We start from the raw sequence: 23,788 nt of genomic DNA on the forward strand, positions 1-23,788 counted from the left end.
AAGGGGTCTGGGTAGGTGGGCAACCTCCTTTCCAGAGCTGGCACTGTAGCACTGTTCTCTGTAACTTGGCACCCCTCTTGCCTCTTCCCCTGTCCATGATCGGGAGGGCTAGGGAGTCTTTCCTGGGGGGTTGGCCCTCAAAGTGGACATGGTAAGGCTCACTGTTGATTAGGAGGGGAGAAGGGGGACACAGCTGTGGGTACTTCATAGAACACACTTGCCTGTCTCGGCTCCTACCACAATGTGATGCAGACTCCTGTGTGTGAAGGCCCTGGGTTTCAGGCCGTCTATAGCTGAAACCTATGGTTTGAAGGTCTCATCTTGAAAAGAGGAGAACCCTGGACACAATGAGGTTTTCTGTCCCCATGGAGTATGCCTGGTAGCATGGGCCCAGTGAGTCTTTGTCCGTGACCCGTCCCTTCGGTTCCCACCCCTCCTGCCTTCAGGTCACTCCGCAGTCGGGTCTGGGAGCAGAGGACGAGCTTTTCTCGCCGGACTCGGCCCCAGACCCCATCTGTGTGGCTGTGACGTCCGCTTCGCCCCGCCCGCTTTGGGTGGTGACGCGGGGGTGGACACGCCCCCGCGCTTACGTCACCAGCCCGGTTCCCTCTCCCGGGAGCGTTGGCGGACGCGCGGCTCCCACCCCCTCCCCTCTCACGGGCTCTCCCCTCCCCGGTGGCGGCCGCGGCCCGACCCTCTGCAAGGCGATGGCCCGGGCCCCGAGCGCGGGCTAGCGTGCCTGGGTGCCCGGCCATGGGCTGTATCGGCTCTCGGAGCCCGGCGGGTCAGGGTAAGAGGCGGAGGCCGGGCCGGTGCTGGGGAGTCTGGCTGCGGCTGCCCGGTGCGCGGGCCGCGGGGGGGGGGGGGGGGCCTTGAGGAGGGGGCTGGTGTTGGGAGAGGGAGGAGCCTGCACTGGGGAGGCGGGCCCGGCAAGAGGAGGGAGCGGGCCGAGCCGGGAGGGGGCTTAGCCGACTCGGGCTCGCTCCTAAAGGCCTGCTGCCTGCCTCTGGGCTTTGCGGGGTGGACTCGTGGGCTTTCCGCCTGACTCCCCACCGCTGAGGGTGGCAGGAGGCGCACAGCCTAGAGAGGGACTGGTCAACCCTCTCCAGCCCGTGGCGACTGGCCTTGCACGCCCACTCACGATTACCCCCCTCTGCCTACATCTCTCCTCTCACTGTCCTGGGAGTGGCCCTGTGCTGGGAACCTGCCTCTCCGAGCTGTGTCCCAACCCCCTTCAGGAGGTAGTCTGGAAACGCTGGCCATGCTCCCTACCACGGAGTTTTTGACTAAACTTGTTACCTGCTTTAGAGTCTGCAGGTTGATGAAGTGGACCGCGGCCCCATTTGGGGGCACCTGTGAGCACCTGATCACCTCTCACCTCTTAAAACTGTTTTAGTTCCCTTACCCCACTCCCAACGGAAACAAAAATCACCCTACCCTGTGGAGGGAAACAGGAGCCCAAGGGAGGCTATCAAGGCATCCTTCCCACAACTGCTGATCCCTGCTTGGGCGTTGGTTCCCACAGATGGTGGTGCACGCTGGGGCCTGGCCGTAGTTCTAGTGTCTGAGGTGGGCCAGCCTACTTAACTCCAGTGTCATGGATTTCTCCATGCCTTAGGCCAGGCAGGAGCTTGTGACATTGAGGGCTGGGTTTGGAATGGGTCCTGGGCTTTCAGGGCAGGTGGTCAGTCACACAGGCCTTAGTATGTGTGGTACTTGAGGTTCTTTGGAGCTAAGACTCTAGCTGAGATTTGTACTTTACTTGGGTTCACATGAGGAATTCTGGGATTTGTAGTCCTAAATTAATCTCATGACTTTTGAAGCTGAGAAGCAGCAGGCTGCTCTGATTCCTCTGGCCCTGCTAAGGCTTAGAGTTCAGGAAGCCATCCCTCCTTTAGTCAGGAGAGTTTGGCTGACCTCATGACTAGCCTCAAGAGCCCTGATTAGGTACCAGCTGGCAGCCAGGGATGGCCTGTAACCTTGTGTCTTCCTTCTGGTTGGTAGCATTTCTGGGGACCACCAGCTGGCTGAGGCTCAGGGACAGAGACGGCTGCTCCAGCTAAAGGTCAGTTGTTATGTACATTGCCTGTTGGCACTGTCTAGGGGATGAGCCTCATCTCCCTGAGCTCCAGAGAGCTCAGCTGGCCCTGGCACTCCCACCTCCTCAAAGCCATGAGGCAGAAGTGTTCTCCTTATGTGACTAGGCACAGGTTCCAAGTGGGGAGGGGACTGGCTCAGCATCCGGAGCCAAAATAGGAACAGAACTGGGAGCTGAGCCTGGAGCAGTTCTGGGCTTTTGGTTCTCTGCATCAACACAGCCAGCATGCCTATGATTTCTGTGCTGGGCAAAATGTTTCTGTGGCAGCGTGAAGGGCCTGGAGGACGATGGACTTGTCAGACAAGTCGCAGAGGTGAGATCAGGGACGCAGATGTGATTTGGGAGGTGATGGGAAGCTGAGGAATAGGATGCTTATGTGGCAAGAGGAAAATTACTCTGGCTTAGATTTTGGGAACCAGGCTGAAATAGGAGCAACCAAGTTGGGGCCAAACAGGGCATTAAGAAAAAGCCTTAGGGGACTGGGGCGAAAGTCAGAAAAAATCACGGGTTTGTCAGAAAAGAAGAGTAAAGGGCTGCGCACAAGCTGTGGCTGGCGAGAGGAAGGAACCAGAGCAAGCCTGTAAAGGGTCCAAGTTGGTGGTGGTGATGGTGGTGGAAGACTGTGGTGTGCTTTCCAAGAGGAATGGGTAGGCTGAGAAACCTGAGAAAATTCCGAATTTATCAAAGATTAGGTTTCATACCTAGGGCTTTGATGACACGATATATCTTGAGGAGGATGGTGAGGAGTGGCTGCCACCAAAGGGCCCCCGGAGGCCTGAAGTTCAGGGCTGTGGGATGGGGGCTTTCAGACTTGTGGAGCGCTCCAGGTGGATGCTTATATTCTGGGAGGTGGGGGAGGTGGTATGGAGAAATGGAACGGCAACCCCGGATGAAAATGGGGATCTCGGCAGAAGTGCGAGCCCCGCTGAAAAGCCTTCCCCCCACCCCTCAGTGGCCTCGGATCCGGCGTGGGCTGTGGAGTGGATCGAACTTCCTCGGGGCCTCTCTCTATCTTCCTTGGGATCTGCTCGGACCCTCCGAGGCTGGAGCCGGTCCTCCCGTCCTTCCTCAGTGGACAGCCAGGACTTGCCAGAGGTGCTGGGCCCCTGGTTTTGGTAGTGGGGAGGGTGTGCCGCACCCCGCTTCGCCAGCCTACTCCTGGCTCCCTTTTCCTGCGAGCGAGCGGAGGCGCTATCCGGCCGGCGGGGCCCCAAGGCCGCCCCCATGCCGGTCTGCTCTGCTTGGCGCTGTGCCAGCGGGCGGGCTTTCTTGCGCCTTGGGCCCTGACGTCAGCGCATCCCGGGCCGTATCCCTGGAGACCCTGTTGCATGGTGATGGGTTGCCAGGGAGACATACACCTTTTCTCTGGGCCTGGGCCGCAGCTGCGTGAGCGCAGGCAAGGATGGCGGTGGCTGGGGGGAGTGATGGGTGGGAGGGGGGCGAGTCAGGAAACACCCACCAGGTGCTCCTCCCCCCAGGCCTGGCCAGAAGCTGCCGGCACCACCCTGGGGGCGCTGTCAGCCAGGTACTGAAGGGGAGGGACAGGGTGGGCCTGAGGTCAAGGGGCAGGTGGAGTCCCTCTTCTGAGGGGTGGGAACGTAACGGAGGAGAGCTAGGCAATGCCGAGGAGGGGGTGTGTGCCTCTGACTTCATTCATTCATTGAGGGAAACGTTTCCCCGGGCTGCCAAGGGGCGCTGAGCCAGGGGTAGGGTGGAGGTGGGAACCCAGGTGAATCAGACTCAGGCTTTGCCATCCCAAGATCCCTCAGGAGAGATGCAAGGGCATCGCTGAGGTGGGGCTGCAGGCATCCAAGAGGACAGAGAGAGAAACTGGACTGAAAACGTAATGGGAGGTGGCACTTGAGGGTCAGGCCTTAAATGGTAGGGAGCATTTTGTCAGGCAAGGATGGCATTCTTCGCCCAGGGGAAAGCTGCGTTCCTTTGCCTGGAGGGAAGGTGGGGAAGTGGACTTTTACTGGGCAGAGGAGATCAGTGGTGGATTCCAAGCAGGCCTGGAAGGAGGCCGGGGCCTCACGGAGTGGGTTCCTTCAGTGCCTGACTGTGAAGCTTGCGCTTCACTGGGCCTTGGAGGAGTCCGGGAAAGATTTTAAATAGGGACATATTGTGAGCAGTTGCACTCCAGGAAAATTATTTGTTTACATTTATACTTTGCCTCATTCATTCAGCCTATGTATTTTGAGCGATTACTGTGTACCAGGCGCTATGTTAAACACAAGGGTGCAGCAGTGACCAAGAGAGACCAAATTCCTCAAAGAGCTAAAGATCAACAAGAAATAAGGAAACACAGGAAATAGACCATAATGACACACACGGGGTACGTCGATTGAGGATGGTGGCTTGTTACAGACTACAGAGGGAGGATGGACTACTGGTAGCGTGGCCAGGAAGGCCCTCTGAGAGAGTAATATTTCAGCCAAGACCCCAAAGATGAGAAAGAGCCAGACAGTCATGGGAAGGGGGGAGGGGAACACTTACATACACAACATTCTGGGCTGAGAAAACAGTGTGTTCCAAGTCTCAGCGTGAGTTGGAACTTGGGGGACCACCACTTGTGCTAATCTGGGCAAGGGGCACTGAGGGCTTGCCCTTGAGGAAGGGCAGTGGCAGTGGGAGTGGAATGGTTGAGGGTACTATAAGAGACAGTTTGGCGATGGAATCATTAGGTCTTAACACCAGATACGGGTAAGCAAGATAGGGGAGAGCTGAGGTTTGGAGCCAGGCTGAATGGGCGAATGGTGGGGTGATGCAAAGTCAGGAAGTCTGGAAGCAGGGCCAGATATGGGGAGAAGGTGTTGGGCTTGGTTTTGGTCATGCTGTAGGCTCTAGAAACAGCTAGAATGGGGGTCAGAAGACTGAGAGGAGGAGAGGGGCAAGGGAGAGAGGACCTGAAGGGAAGTCCCTCTTCCCATACCCTTGTCCCCTCCTCTTTGCTCTTCTCAAAGGCCCCACTCCGTTTACTTGCCAACCTGCTTCCCTCCCCTCTGCAAGCTGGGACGGTGGAGGGTTAGCTGCAGTTCTGCTTCTTTGGGCCTGACGGAGTCTCTGTTGCTCCCTGGGAGGACACAGTTTGCTGATCCTGGCTTCTTACCCTCTTACATATCCCAGCAGCCACTGGGACATCTGAGATGCTCTCGCATCTCTTCTCGGCTCCCACATCCGCTTGATGCCTTGGGTGGAGTACGGGCATCTGGGGGACACTGCTGTCAGAGGGGCACTCACCCTCTGATGCTGTCACCCAAGGTGAATGTTGGAGACACAGTCGCGATGCTGCCCAAGTCCCGAAGAGCCCTAACTATCCAGGAGATTGCTGCGCTGGCCAGATCCTCCCTGCATGGTATGCACCCTCTCCCGTGCCTCTGGCCATTTGGTCCTTTCTTTGCCCTTTTGCACATGCCCTTGGGGACTGGATCCTGTGAGCTCTTGCTGGGATCTCCCTTTTCCTCTCTTTCTCAGATGAATCCCAGCCTCCTCCTCCCACCCAAGGGCACATGTGGACCCTACCACTTCCCTCCCAGATGCTCCCTGGTCTTTCCCCTTACCAGCTTTCCTCACTCTGGCCCACCTTCAGGTATTTCCCAGGTAGTGAAGGACCACGTGACCAAGCCCACTGCCATGGCCCAGGGCCGAGTGGCTCACCTCATTGAGTGGAAGGGCTGGAGCAAGCCAAGTGACTCGCCCGCTGCCCTAGAATCAGCCTTTTCCTCCTATTCAGACCTCAGTGAGGGTGAACAAGAGGCTCGCTTTGCAGCAGGTGGGTTTATCAGGGATACTCGTGTGCCTCTCCTTGGGCCTGATGTGGGGGTTGGAGTCTTTCTGCACCCCTGTGTCTACCCTCTCCTGTGTCCAAGCTGAGCCCTAGTCTTAGTTCATCCTCTCTGCTAAACGAATTCTGTGTCCTTCCTCTCAGGAGTGGCCGAGCAATTCGCCATTGCAGAAGCCAAGCTCCGGGCATGGTCATCAGTGGATGGGGAGGACTCCACCGATGAATCCTATGATGAGGACTTTGCTGGGGGAACTGACTCAGGTGAGGGGACATCCCATTGCTAGTGCTGCCAGCTGGGCTGGAACTGCCTGATAGGCCTTGTGATTCAGAGCTTGGCCTTTGTTTTGGAAGGGGAGATCCAGAATGTCCTCAAGCTGTGGAAGGGGAGAGGAGAGGGACAGACTCTGTCCAGGCAGTCCTTGACATTCAAGGGGCAGGTGGGCTATCTACGCTTGTGGGTGGGCAGTCAGCAGTTGGAAATGGAGTGGTTCCTCTTTCACAGGTGCTGAGCCTTCTCTGCCTGTCTGTGCAGTTGGGCTTTGCAGTCCTGAAAAAAAAAAAGGCCCAGGGCTTCCCTGGTGGCGCAGTGGTTGAGAGTCTGCCTGCCGATGCAGGGGACACGGGTTCGTGCCCCGGTCTGGGAAGATCCCACATGCCGCGGAGCGGCTAGGCCCGTGAGCCATGGCCGCTGAGCCTGCGCGTCCGGAGCCTGCGCTCCACAATGGGAGAGGCCACAACAGTGAGAGGCCCGCGTACCGCAAAAAAAAAAAAAAAAAAAAAAAAAAAATAGGCCCAGAGACCTCACTGATACGTTCTCAGCAGCTGCTCTCTGAGAGGGTCCGCTTCTGGCTGGCTGTGGCAGCGCAGAGGAGCCGCAGTGCAGCAGCACAGCTCCTCACAGGGCTGGGGCCCCAGGCAAACAGGAAGGCTTGCTGGGCCTGGACTGCCCACAGGGCCGCTGGCTTCAGCTCAGCATCCTTGCCTTCCAGCCAAGGCCTGCCTGTGGACCTTTCTCTGGGCCAGGGCATGCAGAGGGGACCCTGCGGGGGGCCGTGCAGCTGTGCAGAGGCCCTCCTTTCATCTTCCATTCTCTGAACCACATGGCTTTCTCTGTAGCTTCTGGGCTCAAACCTCACAGGCCACCTTCCCCCCCAACTTTGCCTTTGAAGATCATTGCCTCCGCCCACCCCGACCCCTCCAGCTAATTAACAAGTTCTCCAAGGTGGGCAATACATTAGAGCAGACTGGAGACTGCTGCTGTGGTCTAGAGGGGACTGATTTGGATGCCTGAACCACAAGCGTTTTTGTTTAATTGAGTTCCAGGCTTGCTTTGACTCCTGGTATAATGATAATAACTAACATTTATCCAAGGCCACTACTAGCCTATGTGGAATCTTTGTGCAAATTAGAAAAAGGCATGTCTTTATCTGGTGGGCACAGACCCATGCTAGAGCATGTTGCTTGGTGGGTAGAGTGAGTGCTGAATTTCAGCCCTCACTCACTGCCTTGGACAGGCTCCCCTCGTGCAGTGAACAACCTGCACCATGTATGGTATCCCTGTATATTTTGTTTCATATGGTGTACCAGAGTCTGTTGTTCTCTCAAGAACCCTGTAAATTTATAACCCCCAATTCACCATTAAGGGAATCGAGGCACTGAGAGGTTAAGTGACTTGCTCCAAGTTACTCAGCTCCTGTGAGGGTGGAGCTGAGAGGATGCGGCTTCCATTCCAGGTTGGCCAATTGAAGTGGGGCTAGCAGGGCTGTCTTCTTTCTCTCCCCCTGCAGACATGACTGGGCAGCTGCCCCTGGGGCCCCACCTCCAGGACCTCTTCACCGGCCACCGATTCTCCCGGCCTATGCGCCAGGGCTCCGTGGAACCCGAGAGCGACTGCTCGCAGACCGTGTCCCCAGAGACCCTGTGCTCTAGTCTGTGCAGCCTGGAGGACGGGTTGTTGGGCTCCCCGGCCCGCCTGGCTTCCCAGCTGCTGGGCGACGAGCTGCTCCTCGCCAAACTGCCCCACAGCCGGGAAAGTGCCTTCCGCAGCCTGGGCCCATTGGAGGCCCAGGACTCGCTCTACAACTCGCCCCTCACAGAGTCCTGCCTTTCTCCTGCTGAGGAGGAGCCAGCCCCCTGCAAGGACTGCCAGCCGCTCTGCCTGCCGCCAGCGAGCAGCTGGGAACGGCAGCGGCAAGCCTCTGACGTAGCTTCTTCTGGGGTGGTGTCCTTAGACGAGGATGAGGTGGAGCCAGAGGAACAGTGACCCAAATCATGCCCGGTGGTGGCATGTGTCCCCTGGCCGCTGCTGGGGGCAGAGCCTCTGTGCCCAAGCACGGGCGAGGCTTCCAGCAGAGCTCCAAAGCCTGGAGGGCTCCTGGGAGCACTCACTCCTCCATTGTGTGTTTGCATGAAAGTGTTCAGAGGAGGCAGGGGCCAGGCTGGGGGCGCATGTCCTGCCCCCACTCCTGGGGTTTGCCGGGGGTTGCCCGGGGCCCCTGGGGCATGGCTACAGCTGTGGCAGACAGTGATGTTCATGTTCTTAAATCAAAACCACCACGTGCACATTTCCCCCTTGGGTGATGTGAACCCCTATGGGGGCAGCTGTGACTGGGCTGTGTGGGGTGGAGCGGGAGGGAGCCCTGCCTCCCCACCCCCTCCCCCTGCCTCTCCTCTGCTTCTCTCCTCACCTCCGAGTCCATGTGTAGTGCTTGACAGAATTGCCCCCGCCCGGGGTGGGGGGTGGCTCTGACCCTCCTGGAGCCTCTGGATTGAGCTGTCCCCCCAAGGGCCCCTCGCCCAGCTGGGCTCGTGCTGTGCTTCACCTGTCCATCATCTCTAAATCTTCTTTTTCCTAAAGAGGGGTCTTGGTCTGTTCTTTCAGTCGGATCTTCTCTGGGAGGCACTGGAATGATGAAGGCCTGTACTCTCGGCCCTTTCCCTGGCCCCCCTGGCGGGGTCTGGGCCCTTTCCCAGCTACTTGTAGGACATGTGGGCAGGGTCCTGGTGGCTCTCAGCCTGGGGGCTGCCCCATTCACTCAACAGTTCTCTTTAGGGTGGAGCTGGAAGACGGGATGGCTCTGGTTGCCACGGAGCCGTGATTTGGATGTTCTTCCAGAGAGGGCCACGAGGGGGCCACACAGGTGGCCGGGCAGCTGCCAGCAGGAATGGTGCCAACGAGTGACAGTCATGAGGGAGCGTCTCTCCTTGGGGAGGAAAGAGGGTAGTGCCTTTCTTGGCTGAACAAAAGGCCAAAGCTACCTTACTGGGGGACTGCGCCCCAACCAGGGTGTTGATGGCAAGCGGTGGTGGTGGCCTCTGCAGACCCTGCGTTCCACGGACAGCAGGCTCTGGAGTTTTATGGCTGTCGGGGGGGTGGGTGGCTGCTGAATGTGGAGCCTTGTAGGCTTTGGCAGGTGAGAGGGCCCAAGGTAAGAACAGGAGCCGGTGGGCACAAGCATTCTACATAGAAGTGGCTCATTAGGTGTTTATTTTGTTCTATTTAAGAATTTGTTTTATTAAATTAATATAAAAATCTTTGTAAATCTCTATGTACATCTGGTGACGGGAGGTTCCAGTATAAACCCATATTAGTTCTACCCCTTCCCTCAAAGGGGGAGCAGGGGTCAAGTGAACCCACCCCCACCCTGTCAGGGCAGTGCTGACCTTCCTGCCCTTGGAACATTTGCTGCAGGTGGGCACTGGGTCAGATTTCAGGTAGGATGAGCCAGGAGATGCTAGCACCCCAGGTCTGGAAGCGGGGCTGGAACTCCTGTTTTCCCAAGGCAGAAGGAACAGGAGAGCTGCAGGATCTGGGTCGACAGCCATGGCCACTGCCATCCCAGGCCACCCCTTGAGGGGATCACTGGCACTTGTCGTCGCTGTCAGAAGGACTGCCCTCCCGGGGGAGGCCGTGGCGGGAGCGGGGCCCCCAGAGTGCATGCACCTCAGTGGTCTCTGTGTCACTGCTGCTGGTGGCACTGTCTCGGAAGCTGGCAAGGGGCGGCCGGACTTTCACACCCTGTGCTGTGACAGAGCCCTCGATAGCCTTCCGGAGCTGGAAAGGTGAGAGGATCAGATGTGTGGACTCGGAGCTCCCTGCTCAGACTCCTCCCCAGCACTTCCCCAGGTGGCTGGACATAAGCCTCTGAGCCTTTTTGGAAGTGGAAGTGGTCACTATCATCTCACCTCCTTTAGGGTGACAATTCCAATGAGTCTGCCAATACTGGTGACGTAAGCATGGTCCACTCCCAGCAGTGAGAAGATGGTGTGAGTCTGCGGGGTGGGGAGAAAACACATTGGACTTGATGTGTGAGGGGACAGCTCTAGATTACAGGCCAGAGGGACCCAGAACAAGGTGGTGGGGGGCAGTAGAAGGGGTGAGGATGGATGGTGAGGAAGGGGACAGAACCACTGGAGGAAAAAGAACAATAGAATGTTTCTGTAACCAGGCCTCAGAAACTTGATAGTGGGAATCTTTATGTTGCTTACATTGATGGAGCAAGGGACAGAGGAAGGCTTCTTTGTCCCACGTTAGAAAGGAGGACAGAAGAGAGAACAACTGTTGAAATACGACATCAGATGATTGGCCAGGCACTGGGCTAGGTCTTTCCTACATTAACATTTAATTTCAGTAGTGTCCTGAGAAGTAAGTATGATACCCATTCTACAGGAGAGGCAACATGAAGGTCAGAGCTGAAGTGACTCGCTCAAGGTCACCAGGAAGAAGTGGCCTTGCAGCCCCAGCTCACTTTTCATCACATTATAGAAGGAGGAAGCACAGCACCAGTCATCCCATGCAGCTGTCCAATTAGTCATGGACCAAAGTTCCACATGCACCCCACTCCCCCTTAAGGGTATTGGCCCTGAATCCTCTGCCCCTAACTCACCTCTGTGGCTGATACATGCTTCCCATTGGCTCTCGGCTGGCCAGTTTTGGTACCCTTCCAATCTTGGCCTGCAGCACTCTACACCTCTCAAACAGTTTGCCTTTTCTGGGGCCCAAGTAGCATCCCGGGTCCTTTTGAGATGTAGCTTGCAGTCCAGGAGGACAACAGTCACGCCCATCCCCCCATGTTTTTCTTGCTTCGGGCCCTCCCCCCAGGCTTTCGAATGTAATCACCAGGGTTCAGAAATTGTCAGGCAGTTCCCCTTGTGCTCTAAGTGGATTTTCTTGGGCCAGATGTCTTGAAAACCACTCTACTGACTCAGCAGTTCCTGGAATTTTTGGCCCATCATTTATCGCACTGTTTTGAGTTTACTTGTAAGCGTTTTGGCTTAATATTTGAATCAAAATGGGCATTAATAACCCAGCTTCCTGAATACCACTTACTCAGAACTCACTGTTATCATCTTAACACTTTAAAAATGTTTTATTATACAGTGCTAAATTCTCCATCTAAGACATGACAGTAATTATAAAAGGAGATAGAAGTTCAGTTTTAGAATACACTTTTCTGTGCTCCTTCCATGCCTACGTCATAACTGTCATGTGGTTAGCAAGTTCCTCCTCATATCTAACTTGAATCCTATGTGCTACAAGTTATCTTTAATTTCTTCATAAGACTTCAGAGGGAAGCATATCGTTATATTTCCTGTTTCAATAATCCCTTAGCCTTGCCTTATCATTTAATAATCCCTCTCAGCTTCTCCCAAGGATCCTATTAAATAGTTCCCATTGATTTTCTGTTCTCCACCATCCTAATCAGAGTGAGCTTCTGGCAGACTATATGCTTTTTAGATTTCCAAACCACTTGTCCCACTAAGCCTTACTGATTGACTTTCTGAACATCCTGGCCATTCCCCCCAACCTCCTCACCATCCTCGCCAGACAGGGCTGCAACATCCTAATGGGTTCTGCTTTCTGCCTCCCTTCCCTCCAACTTGGCTCTGTCATACTAAGAGCTTTCTCAAACTTGAGTTAGACCCCGGACTCCCCAGAATGGCCCATTGAGACCCTTCCCAAACTCGCCTCAGCCTGTCTTTCCAGCCTCAGATGCCGCCAGCCACCCCAGCTTCCAGCCTCAGATAATCACTCATCCTCTCCTGAGAACATCCATTTCTTCCACGCTTCAGCCCTTCCCTCACGACACCATCTTTTAAAGTCTCCTGTTGTTCACTTCTCAGTATAAGTAGTAGCAGTAATTCCTAACATGTATCGAATACTGACTATGTGCTGGGCACTGTTCTAAGTGCTTCACAGGTTATCAACTTTAATCCTCAGAAAAACCTATGTTGGCACAACGATCCCATTTTACAGAGAAGGAAAGTGAGGCACAGAGGCTAAGAAATGTGACAAGGTTTCGGGTTCAGCCCGCTGGCACTCTAGCTTCCCCCCTCCACCCACTGCTGCTCTGCAGGCGGCCCTGAATGAATGAGGCACTCTGATGGTACGGGGACGTCCAGTGGCACAGGTTCCTAAATAGTCTCCAGTGTATTCCTCTTCCCTCTGCATGTTCCTTTCCTGGACTTCACGGGGCTACTACTTACTGACTCCTCAGGCCTACAAGGACATTTTGAATTCTCATCTTGTATGTTCTTATCACTTTCAGTTCTTTATACTTTTGTTAGTTGGTTCCTCAAAGGCTTCATTTCTTCCTCTGATTTTTAAGTTTGCAACAAACACCTACTTTGTTCTTTTTCATTTTCATTTAATTAGACACCAGGGAGCCCACTGGAGGGCCCATACTTCTTGGGCTTGGAAACAGTGAATTGACAGGGAGAGGGTCAGTTTTGCCTTCCGAAAGAATCCTGGGATTGGGGCCAGGAAATCTGGCCTCTGGGCCTGACTCTGCTATATTGACTCGGGCAAGTAACCTCCTCACTGCCTCAGCTTCCCTGTGTATTAACATGGTTAAATCCATAGGCTTTTGGGTCAGACCATCTTGGATTCCAGCCCTAGTTCTGCTACTTACTAGCTGTGTAACCTTGGCCAACCTGCTTAACCTCTCTGAATCTCAATGTCCTCATAAAAACTAGAATAGAGGGGCTTCCCTGGTGGCGCAGTGGTTGGGAGTCCGCCTGCCGATGCAGGGGACGTGGGTTCGTGCCCCAGTCTGGGAAGATCCCACGTGCCGCAGGGCGGCTGGGCCCGTGACCATGGCCGATGAGCATGCGCGTCCGGAGCCTGTGCTCCGCAACGGGAGAGGTCACGACAGTGAGAGGCCCGCGTACCACCAAAAAGACAAAAAAACAAAACAAAACAAAAAAACTAGAATAGAAAAACTAGAATATCACAATACCCATCTTACAGGGTGGTTGTGAGGATTAAATTAAACATGTGAAGAGCTTAGCCCACTGCCTGGCATGTAGCAGGCACTAAAAAAAAACACGTCAGCGTTATCATCGTCATCGTGTGATGTCTGGAGATTAAGTAAGGTGATAGAAACGCTTTAGAGGTCTTAGGAAGAAAGGCTTTAAATAAAAGCCAAATGTATTATTCACAGGCCTATCTTCTTTTTTTCTTGCAATTGCACTGCAGTTCCCCACTCATCTTGATCCGAGGTCTTTACCCAAAGGCTTATACGTTCCTTTATTACCTTTTGCTTTTTTGCTTTTGTCCCCTGTTCTTCCTGCCCTGCTTGTCTGCACTAGGCTGGCTCTTGGGCACAGTTTGTGTCTAAGCTAGCTGCCCAAGCTGCAGACCTTGGGAAAATTCCTCCTCTTCCCCCGTCTAATGTGCTCAGAGGCTTGCACGTTAAATCTGTCAACAGTTTAGCTAAACCCCCCTGGTTTTTGCCCAAGCAGCCTGCTGGGTGTGCCTGTACTCCCTGCCTTCGCTCAGAGGCCTGAAGGTGCCCAGTGATGCCGGCTGCGCCATTCTTGGGGGGCCCGAGGCAGTCCTGCAAAGACAGCTCCTGCCCTCTGTTAGCGTCAGCTTCACCCACCGCCAACCTGTCTGCACTCCAGTTTTCTCTGCATTTATGCAGGCCATTGTGCCCTTCTGCTGAGCTATCTTCCTGTGTCTCTACCAGTTTTCCTTTGGCCTACACTGAGTCAGACTTTCTGGGGTCTGACATTCCAAGCCCCCCACTAGGCACTTCTCATCTTTGTTTATCTCTTCTCTGCAGTGTCCCCAATCCTACTTGGATGTTTGTTCGCTTGTTTATTAGATTTTCTTATCCTGCCTATTTCTCACCCATTTTTGTCAGCGTGGGTGTATCAGCCTTGTCAGGCGCTGGCAGCCTCCTGCCTAGCTCTGACTCTAGAAGGTCAGAGGCCTTCTGGCTTCCACCCAGCTCCAGCCCTGTCTTTGTTGCCGCTTTGGTCCAGAGTTCCCTGGGGGCAAGGCTGAGCAGAAGAAAAATGATGCTTGGCTTCACCATAGGCAGGAAGAGGCTAAGGGGCCCTGCTCCTGGCCTCCCATCGTTTGAAGCAATGTGTTTGAAAAACATCTTAGCACAGAGCCCACTCTCTCCTGTCTCTTTTTTCCCCACTGGCTTGAGTCCAAACTTGTGGGAGGACTTAGCTCCCCACCCTGTGCTCCTGAGAGCCCAGGCGGCCCCGGGCCTCTGGCCCTACCTTGTGCAAAGAGGTCCGCTCCACCAGCTGGAAGGGGGCAGGGTCAATTTTGCAGTCGCTGAAGTTGACAGGTTCATCTAGTTGCTGCTCCTCCCACTCTAGAATCTGAGGGGACAAGACTAGGAGGGTTAGGGAGAAAGTACCAAAAGCTGCTCTCACCTCCTTGAAAGTTGGCCTGCCCTTTTTCCTACCCCATGGTCCCTCCCATGGGGACAGCAGCCAACATGATGACTGAACACACTCAGGAAGAAGAGTCCAGAGTCCAGTCACACCTTACCTCCTCAGGGGTCATCTCGCCTTCCAGGTCCGAGTCACTCTAGGAGAGAGGAAGGAAGGTTGGCAGCTAGGGGCCTGGGGGAGGTGGTGTATCTCACCAGCTCAGGGGAAGCTTACCCTGCCTAGAGCCCGGCCCTCCCTGTCTAGCGCTCCTGAGCTGCAGGAAGAGAGGGAGCACTTACCGCCAAGGAAATTCGGACCCGCTTCGGCTTGCGTTTGTCACATTTTTCCGACTTCTCCAACTTTGTTAGCGCCAAACCAGAGAGAAGAGGAGTTGATGTTATAGGGAGGAGGGAGGTGAGGGAAAGTGGTGGGGCTGGGAGGAAGGGCACAATGCAGGGACAGCTGATATCCAGGAGGGAAGAAGGGCAGGGAGAGTGGAGGCAGGCACTGCAGGGTTAACGGACAGGTGGTCTCAGCGTCAGAGAGAGAGCTGGAGAGAAAGAGCCAGATGGAGAGGCTCTAACCACTCACCTCTGAAGCAGGCTCGGGGGGCGGACTGCCACAGAAGAGGCTTCTGAGGGCGATGCCTGCCTGCTCCATGTTCCCTGTGTTCCCAAACACAAGGCCCTGAGGGCAATGTCATCCTTGCTGGAGAGGATCAGGAGAGGTGAGGAGGGCAAGGGGAGAGGCGTCCTGGTTCTGCTCCTGGCCCATCTGGGCAGCCTCTTAGCTGGGATGTGCTCCAGTAAAAAGGTTGGGCAGGGACCCTAATGCATCTCCGGGGCTGGTCTCTGGCTCCGTCGTGCTAGCAGATGGGCTCACCTGTGGGACTCTCCTTGAGGTTCATGGTGTTGCTGGGCCCCCTCTTGAGAGCAGGCTTCAGGGGCTTGTGAGTCTCCCCCCGTGCTGCAGGGAAGCCCGAGTCTTCTGTGTTCACCTGCACAGGCAGGAAGGGGTTGGGGAGCCCATGGCCTTGGACCACCTCTAAGTCACCCTCCCAAACAGTCTACACAATGACATTTAGGAAGTCTGGGTGCCCCTGCCATGGGGCTTCTCCCCTCACCTGGAAGAGGAGGGAGGTCTCAGGGCTGGGGGGACTCTCCTGATCGGAGGGGGAAGAGGTCCGGGCAGCTCGATGCTCCTGCATGTACTGCCGCCGGCGGGCTGGGCTCAGCTGAGCCCCCAGCAATGCCACCACCTGTGAGCACTCGATGGAGCCCAGGAGGATCATGGACTCTGGAGAGAGCAGGTGGGAGGACTCAGGAGCTGGGGTGAGGCCCTCCTACCCCCCTGACCTTGTCTCACACCCAGTGTGGGGCCTTGGACACAAACCACACTCCCGAGGGAAACCCTGGCTGGGTTTGCTAGCTTACTGCCTTTGGAACCAAGGAGACTGGTCCTGAGCTCCTGCCCCTCCCCCTTCCTGAGCAGCGACCCAGGCAGATGACCCTAGCACCTGGGCCCTCTCCTGGTCTCACCAGGGGACTCTACTAGGGCCAGCACGCGGCCCTTGGTCCTGTGCAGTGCCAACCGCAGGTCCCGGAAGGTGCAGCTGAGGGCCACGTGGGGAACATCCCGCACCATGATGTCCTCCACTCGCACCCGGTACTGCCTGAGAGCAGAGAGAGGCACGTGGTTTGCCATCAGCATGGGGAGGGTAGCCTGGAGCACTACTATCCCAGGGCCGTGAAGAAGGCCCCAGAGCCTATGGGGACAAGGGCTAAGGGCCGAGGTGTACCTACTGCCTTCGTTCTGATGGGGTGGGTAGCCACAGCTCCCCCAGGGAGTGGACAGGGCAGCTCTGGCCAGAAGGGAGCAGGGTGGCTGGTCTCCCAGCCTCACTGGCTGAAGACCTTGCTGGAGGTGGGTGGGAGGGAGTCCTACGGTGGCTTCTGCCCCTCAACCGCTCCCCCCTTGTCACCCAGTCCTCCATACTGGTGGCGGCCCCAGCCCAGCTCAGGCAGATAGGGCAGTTTCTTGATTCGGATGATGCTGTCATAGAGCGAGGGCTGTAGGCTCTGGGCAACGGCGTTGGCCAGGATGACGGCGATCATAACAGGCAGGATGTGGGCGATCTGGCCTGTGAGCTCGAACACGATCACGGCCGTGGACACTGTGTGTGTCACTGCTCCTGCCAGCGCAGCCGCTCCTGGGGACAGCCGCCCTCAGTCTCCTCAGGGTGCCCAGGCCCCAGATGACGCCACCCGCCAGTCCTGTAGGGACCCTCTGGGCTGCCCAGTACAATCCTGGGGAGTGGGCTTCTGCCGCCGAGAAGCCTGGTTTCTGCCAGCAGGGGGCGCCAGAGCCTCTGGCCCTCTGGCCCAGCCAGGGGTTTTCTAAGACAGCCGGGGACCTGCAGCACTCACCCACCACTGCATAGCCTCCAGGCACGATCCGGTAAGTGCTGCCGTCTGTGTGAATCCCGTCTGGGAACCAGGCAGCCATGCTTTCGCCCACCAGACGCCCAAATGCTGCTCCTTCAGGGAGGGGGGTGGGAATTGAAACAGGTAGTGGAGGGGGTGGGCAGGGACACTAGGAAGAGAGAGGGTCAGAGGGTAGGGGAGGGGGCCGGTGGGTCATTCAGTGCAGGGGACTGCCCTGCGGGGGCGGGGGCAGGGGCAGGTACTAGACCAAAACCCGCTCCCAGGCAGACAGGGGACAGCAGGGGGCAGCCAGAGGGTGCAGGCTGGGAGAACCGCAGCTGAGGACTCACCAATAACAAAGACAGGCATGAAGGCCCCGCAGGGCACTGGGATGGTGGTGGCCAGTGCAGACATCCAGAACTGCAGGCAGGAGGTCGTTCAAACAGGTAGGGGCACCTCCAGGCCCCAGGCAGCTCCCAGCTCCACCCCAGAAGCCTACCTTGCTTATCAGTCAGGCACAAACTTCCCAGCTATCTTGGAATCCCCCAGAGGTGAAGGAAAGGAGGACTCAGGCTCCAGGTGGCTTGGGCTCAAATCCTCACCCTGCCATCTAGCTGTGTGACTTTGGGCCAGTTACTTAGCCTCTTTGTGCCTCGACTTCCCATCTTTAAAACGGGGGTACTGATAGTACCTTTCTCACAGCACTGTGGTGAGGCTTAAAGGAGTTAACATACGGAAAGCGCTCAGAACAGTGCCCCACACCTAGTAAGTTTATGTTGGCTATACATATGTAAGGAGCCCCACCTTCATGAGAATGAAGATGACCAGGGTGAGGAAAACGTTGGCGCGTGGTGGGTTCCAGGCCTGTGAGGTTCCGGGTGGCTCAAGCTCCTCCATCAGGCCCTGGCGGACCCACGTCCGGTTGTCAAACAGGGTGACCAGTGTCTCTTTCTGTGAGAGCTGTAGGTGAACAGGGTGCCTCAGGCTGGGGGACAGACAGGATGAAGGAAAGGGGCCCACAGGAGAGCAGGGACTGTTGGCTTTAGAAGGGATGCATCCCAAGAGAAAGTACAAGTTCCTGTTCTGCCTGGGGTTACCTGTCCGGCCATGAACTGTCCAAAGCCAGGGGGGAAGGTCAGAGTAGAGATGAGCAGGGTCACCAGAGCCGGGAAGAGCAGGCGTCTAGAGATGTAGATTTCATAGCATCAAATACTTACTACAGACTGGTGATAGGCTTGGGTGCCCTCACATACCTCAGGGCTGAGGTCACAGCAGGGCCTTGGCTCTTACATAAAAGCACACAGTTCTGAAAGAAGGCCCCCTTTGCCATCCATGATACGACATCTCTGAGGGTGATGGCCATCCAGGGTTATAATGAACCCAAATGCCTTTCTGTTGGCTCCTGACTCCCTAAGTGGGTAGCACCAGCAGAAAATTCATCCCCCCAGCCCTCTTTGGACACCTCTAAGCCGTGACGCCTCCCCTCACGCTCAAGTTTCTTCTGCCTCTGTCTGATTCTCCGAGGTGACTTAACAGGGAAGGTCACACAACATATACTCCAATAAAGAGGTTAAAAAAAAAAAAGAGTGAAGGTCGGTGTTGGCGGAAGCCGGGGTCACTCATGAAGTTGACCGAAGGTGCCAAAGGCAGCAGGTTCAGTTGGTTGCCCCTTCCCTGAAGGACGTCAGTCCCAACAGAAGTCATGTCTCAGGCCTCCCCACTCCCAATCCTCAGGGTCACAACTGAGAGAGCTGTGCTCCATGAGGGAAGAACTAAGACCCAAACATTCTCCAGGGAGCATTGCTATCTGGGCCAGGCCAAGAGCCTACAGGAAGCCTTAGCCTTTGATCCAAAATGCCCTCTGCCACTGACTAAAAATCCAAAAGTGCCAATTTTCAGGTAATTCAAATAAAAGTCAAAACGTTCAGTCTGGAAAACACCACTGAGTGCCTGTTTTTGACTGGGCCACTACCTACCATCTCACCTGTCACCCCCCTTCCCCCAGGCCACGACCCTCACACAATCCAAAGTGCCCCAGAATCAACTCACTTCTTCATGAGGAAACGGTTGATGGTCTTCTGCTTCCTCATCACCTGGACAATCTTCCGGTTCAGGTAGACAAAGAGCGCTCCCCCGAAGCCACTTGCAATACTGGAGAGGGAACAAGCACCTGGGTGAAAGGAGGTCTCCCCTCTCTTACCTCCTCCTCTCTGACCCGCCTCAGCTCCCTCGGCTCCTCACCCAATGACAGCAAAGGCCGGCAGCTCCTGGAGGTCGAAGGGGAAGTCAAGCCGGAACCGGGTTTTGAAGAGAGCCGTAATGGTCTCTGAAGGGAAGCAGAGTAGCAGAGGGAGGTGGCTGTAGCCTCGGAGGTCCCCACCTGAGCCATTTCAGGGCTCCTCTCATGCCCCAGGTCCCCCCACCTTCATCACGGTTCCAGACTGCCAAGACCCGGAAGATGAAGGCACTGAAGGTGGCGGCAAAGAAGCCCCGCCAGTAGTTCCGCACAGCGAAGAAGGTAGAGGTGACCTCGATGCTGAAGAGCACACCTGCGGGGGCGGGGTGTGGGCAAGGAGAGCGCCCCTTGAGGCCTGGGCCTGGCCTATCGTCTCAGACCCAAGGGCAGGGCTGGGGCTGACCTGACTGCCCACCTCCAATGGGTGCCGCAAAGCAGCAGCCCACTCCCACGGCACAGGCGGCGGCCAGCATCTCTGTGTTCCGGGATTCATTCTGGCGAGAGCGGTGGAAAGGGGAGTCGGCGTTAGTGCGGGCTCAGCAGCCCATCCCTCCCCTCTGCCTTCTCCCAAGGTCCCCCTTACCTCATAGATGCCCCCAAACAGGGAGAGGAACTTGCTGAGGAGAGCAGCACACATGCTTGCGATATGCACAAAAGGGCCCTGGGAGGTGGGGGCAGGTGGTGAGTGGGGAAGGGGCACACCCTGACCTTGGCCTGGCTTCTTCCTCCACTTGATGGACTCCTTTATTCCCCAACCTGCACTTACCTCTTTGCCGAGGGGCATCCCACTGCCGAGGGCACAGGTCAGCCCAATAACCTTAGCTACGAAGGTCTTGAGGGTGAGGTATTCCTTGAGCACCACTCCCCGCAAGATGGTCTTCATCTCGGGGATGCCGGACCCTGGAAAGGCACAATCCCAGGACAGTCATTTGATGTGCCGGTTTCAGGAGGTCCCATCTCTGCCCTCTCTTTCTCTTCTATTGTACCGACAGCCTGAGGAGCCAGGATCTGTGTGAATCCAGCAGAGAAAGTGATGAGGACGACGGGGTAGGTGACCCAGGCCAGATACTGGAGTAAGAGGTTAGTGTTCAAGCCCCGGGACATCCACTGCTGAGCTGTGGGGAGAGGATGTGCCATTGGAGCTCTGAAGCGCACACCCAGTCCCCTCCTGGCCACTGGACATACTGGTGTGACAAGGTGTCCCAGGGAATATCACACAGAGCACAGGCACAAGGGGTAGGGAGGGGGCTAGAGGGCATGCACGGAGACAAAGATCACTATAGGTAAGAGGGTCAGTTGGACAGGCGTGGCAACAAGTTGTGGCCTATGGGAGTGGCAGTGATTATGCCTGAAGATGGGGCACTCAGGCTGGCCGGGGGAAGTGGTCAATGGACAAGTGTGGCATAAAGGAGGCAGGTTGGTTCTCCCTAGCCCTTCCCCACCAGCCCTTGTCCTCACCCTGCAGGCAGGCAGCGATGGCATAGTCCATGGCCCAGCTGACCAGTGCCATGAGGAGCCCCAGCAGGACCAGGAAGATCCAGTCTTCACCAACCCTGGACACTAGGAACTTATGGCAGTGTACAGTACAGACTGGGAGCAGGGAAGGGAAGAAGGGGAGGCTGGCACCAAAGTGCTCCTACCCCTGTCCCCCTGCCCCCCACAGGCAGCTCTAATGGTCTCGGACCCCCTCAGCACAGCACAGCCAAGTCCCCTGTCCCAACCCAGGTCTCACTACGGCATCGGGTGCAACGGCTCTGTCCGTATTCCAGAAGCTCTGGGGCAGCCCGAGGGGAAGGTGGACCCCTCCAGGGCTCGGGCCCTCCCAGACGGATCCGAGCAGCTTCCTCTTTGGCAAAGGCCCCAAGGTCCTGAGTATACCGGCCATACATCTGAGAAACAGGGAAGATGGGGGTCAGCAGACATGGGCCGAGTGGGGATGGAGGGAGGGCTCCCGGGGCCTCAACTCCCCTTCTCCCAGTCCCCACATTATATACCCCTTCTTGAACCCACACTTCCCACTTGGGCTTGGGGTGTGGGAACAATGCACACTGCAGATCGTGGGGGCTGTCCTGGCTGGAGTGATGGGGACAGCCACGGTACAGGGACACAGCTCTGGGGGTGGCAGAATAATCGGTCCCCTTCTCACAAGCCTGGGGAGGCACGGAGCACTGAGGAGGAGTGGGAGGGAAGGCCCCAGAGGAGGAAAAGATGGAAAAACCTACGGCAGTCTGCAAGTGGGAGGAGGGAAGGTCAGAGAATAGGGGATGGTCAAGGGCATATGGGTAACAATAAGGGCCTCATGGAACCGGGGGCAGCTGTGTTGGGCCTAGGAACAGGCGGGGCCCCAATCCTTATCACGTTCCTGCTGGGCCTCTGGCTTGGAACCGCCTCAGCTGCACCCTCCCACCCACCCTAATCCCCTTGTCCCCATTCTCTACACCCACCCCCCCACCAGCCTGCCAGCCCAGCTGGGAGTGGAAAGCCTCTCTGGATGGGGAGAGAGTGCTTGGTGGCCTCAGCCCCATTCTGGAGCTGCCCTGAGACCAGTGGTGGGTTGGGGGATAGCAGAAGCTGATGGCTGGAGTGTGACCGTGAATGCTGGGGTGATGGGATCCGAGAGTGGCTGAGCAGTGGCTAGACCTGCCAAGCTGGGTGTGTGTTGGGGGGCAGGGAGGAGTAGATTCCGGCTGCCACCCGCAGAGCTTCGGGACACAAAGGGCTCCTGTTGGGGCTGGGGGGGGGGTGGAGGGAGGGAAAAAGAGAGAGAGAGAGGGAGAGAGGGAGAGAGAGAGCTCGAGCGCAGGAAAGGGACGAGAGGGAACCAGTGGGAGGAGAAAGAGGGGGAAAAGAGAGTCCAGGGGAAAGGGCAGAGAAGAGAGAGAAGGAAACCAGAGGGGAAGAAGGGAGGAGGAAAAGAGAGAGAGTAGAGTAATAAAGAGGCAGACAGCGCAGGAGGGGGAGGTGAGTGAGTGACAGAAAGACAAAGGGATCGGAAGGACAAGAGGGAGAGGCTGGAGCAGAGAGTGCCAGGGAGAGAGCTTGACCCTGAGAACTCATTCCAGAGATAGAGACTGGGTGAAGGAGATGGAGAGGTAGCTGGTGCCTGGCTTGCTAGACCAGCGTCCCACGCAGATTGACAGACACATCCCACCCTGTGCAGAGGCTTACCCCCTACCCTCGCTCCACCCTCACCTTTGCCACCTCTCCCTGTCATCGTGTTTCATCCAGTCACTCTTTCTTGTAACTGGGCACCTCCTAGCCTCAGATACAGCCTGGGCCCCCTTCTCCTGGAGAAGTTCCTTCCCTGACTCCTTACTGGGCAAATTCCGGCCCACGCTGATAAAAAAGAGTTACAAGGCCCACTCCCTTCCCTAGAGTTTGGGTCCCCCACCCCAGTGACACAAGCAGAAGCAAAAGGTTTCTCAAACACTAAGTTGCAGTGGTGGCTGTAAGTCGGCGCAGATCCCCAGGACCCCTGCTTCTAATGACACTGAGGGACAGCCCTGGGGTGGGGGTGGCTGGACACCCAGGGTCAGATGAGCAAAGGTCCCAACTCCTGCTTGACCCATCCTCCCGTAAGGCTCCTGTGCCCCAGGGTGGCAGGCCACATTTTTCCAGAGAATCCACTGAGGGGTTCCTGCTAGTGCTGGATTGCCAGCTCCCAGGGGTAAGGGCCAGAGCTGGGTTTGGGTCTGATCATCTTCCTAGCAGTGCCATGCCCAGAGTGGAGACAGAAGGAATGTCTCAGATGGTGGAGACTCAGTGCAGAAAGAGAAAGTTCAAGCATGTGAGTGGTGCTGGGAAGGGGTAGTAGGGTGCTGAGACTTGGACCCAAGTGGCAGTGGGGAGGAGCAAAGAAAACGTTGGTGGGGGGAGTAAAGGGAAGGACATCTGGAACAGGCACCTGAAGTCCTTGTCGTCTGCAGGCCCCCAGCCTCAGCCAGAAACCTGCATGCCGCGTTCCACCCTTTAGTACTCCAGGCTCTCAGGCCCTCGAGCCTCAGTTTCCCCAGCTCAGAGGGCTGGGGCGGGCTTAGGGTAGCCCCCCCCCCGCCCCCGTCCCCGTCCTCGCGCTTCCACGGGTAACCAGGAGCAGCGGTCCGGGAGCACACTCCTCAGGGCTCTGCTGGCTTCACTTACCAGGGTCTGCTCGTACTGCAGCGCCCGTGGCTCCATCCCTTCCTCCGCCGCCGCCGCCCCCGCCGCCGCCGCCGCCGCCGCCATCTCCGCTCACAGCCCTCTGGCCTCCCGCCGCGGCTCGGGCTCTGGCCCGGACTCGCCTCCCGGCCCGCAGAGCCCGCGCCCACACCCGTCCTGTCCCCGTAGCCTGGGCGGCCGAGTGCAGAGTGCGGCGGGCCCCAGGCGGGCGCCGCTGGCGCAACCTCCCGCTCTCGTCCCCGCCTCGGCGGGCGGGCCGAGGGCGGTGCCCACCGTGCTGCTCCGCCCGCCGGCCCATCTAAGGGAGCCGGCCCAACGCGGCCGGGGTCCGCGTTGGGGCCGCCTCCCTGGCTCGGGAGGGGCGGCAGGGGGCGCCTGGAACGCGTGAGCCCGGACCCAGTCTCCGCCGAGGC

The 23,788-nt window shown here is 56.9% G+C and overlaps 2 protein-coding genes across 10 annotated transcripts; one reads left to right on the forward strand and one right to left on the reverse strand.

Annotated features, from left to right (window-relative positions):
• The first annotated feature begins 116 nt into the window (after positions 1-116).
• FAM131A (family with sequence similarity 131 member A) lies at positions 117-9,418 on the forward strand. 3 transcript variants are annotated; one of them, XM_033403175.2, is made up of 6 exons: positions 117-790; positions 3,051-3,193; positions 5,360-5,453; positions 5,688-5,870; positions 6,027-6,143; positions 7,670-9,418. In XM_033403175.2, the coding sequence occupies exons 1-6, from the start codon at positions 754-756 to the stop codon at positions 8,143-8,145; spliced, it is 1,050 nt and encodes a 349-aa protein (XP_033259066.1). In that variant the 5' UTR covers positions 117-753; the 3' UTR covers positions 8,146-9,418. The 3 variants fall into 3 exon arrangements, with proteins under 3 accessions (XP_033259066.1, XP_033259068.1, XP_004278482.1); XM_004278434.3 differs by lacking the exon at positions 117-790 and adding an exon at positions 2,074-2,411; XM_033403177.2 differs by lacking the exon at positions 3,051-3,193.
• On the reverse strand, positions 9,360-23,788 carry CLCN2 (chloride voltage-gated channel 2). 7 transcript variants are annotated; one of them, XM_012536234.3, is made up of 24 exons: positions 23,358-23,788; positions 20,950-21,106; positions 20,676-20,807; positions 20,204-20,332; positions 19,984-20,117; positions 19,801-19,878; positions 19,633-19,711; positions 19,405-19,530; positions 19,223-19,307; positions 19,031-19,132; positions 18,079-18,163; positions 17,786-17,941; positions 17,332-17,401; positions 16,985-17,095; positions 16,554-16,767; positions 16,097-16,230; positions 15,682-15,854; positions 15,441-15,555; positions 15,150-15,223; positions 14,858-14,917; positions 14,677-14,715; positions 14,400-14,504; positions 10,068-10,154; positions 9,360-9,936 (listed from the first exon to the last, which is right to left on the reverse strand). In XM_012536234.3, exons 1-24 carry the CDS (start codon positions 23,439-23,441, stop codon positions 9,742-9,744), a joined length of 2,724 nt encoding a protein of 907 aa, XP_012391688.1. In that variant the 5' UTR covers positions 23,442-23,788; the 3' UTR covers positions 9,360-9,741. The 7 variants fall into 7 exon arrangements, 6 of the variants coding, with proteins under 6 accessions (XP_012391688.1, XP_033259061.1, XP_033259063.1 ...); XM_033403170.2 differs by having other exon boundaries at positions 19,621-19,711; XM_033403172.2 differs by lacking the exon at positions 14,858-14,917 and having other exon boundaries at positions 19,621-19,711.

The sequence above is a fragment of the Orcinus orca genome, chromosome 5, assembly GCF_937001465.1.
Source record: "Orcinus orca chromosome 5, mOrcOrc1.1, whole genome shotgun sequence".
In the NCBI taxonomy this organism is placed as follows: Eukaryota; Metazoa; Chordata; class Mammalia; order Artiodactyla; family Delphinidae; genus Orcinus; species Orcinus orca.

Coding starts and splice junctions, on each gene's coding strand:
- FAM131A (XM_004278434.3), top strand. CDS start 2,324: ATGCCTATGATTTCTGTGCTGGGCAAAATGTTTCTGTGGCAGCGTGAA. Junction 3,194..5,359: donor ACAGCCAGGACTTGCCAGAG/GTGCTGGGCCCC, acceptor CTGTCACCCAAG/GTGAATGTTGGAGACACAGT. Junction 6,144..7,669: donor TGCTGGGGGAACTGACTCAG/GTGAGGGGACAT, acceptor CTCCCCCTGCAG/ACATGACTGGGCAGCTGCCC.
- CLCN2 (XM_033403170.2), bottom strand. CDS start 23,441: ATGGCGGCGGCGGCGGCGGCGGCGGGGGCGGCGGCGGCGGAGGAAGGG. Junction 20,808..20,949: donor CCGTTGCACCCGATGCCGTA/GTGAGACCTGGG, acceptor CCCTGCTCCCAG/TCTGTACTGTACACTGCCAT. Junction 20,118..20,203: donor CCTGGCTCCTCAGGCTGTCG/GTACAATAGAAG, acceptor GTGCCTTTCCAG/GGTCCGGCATCCCCGAGATG.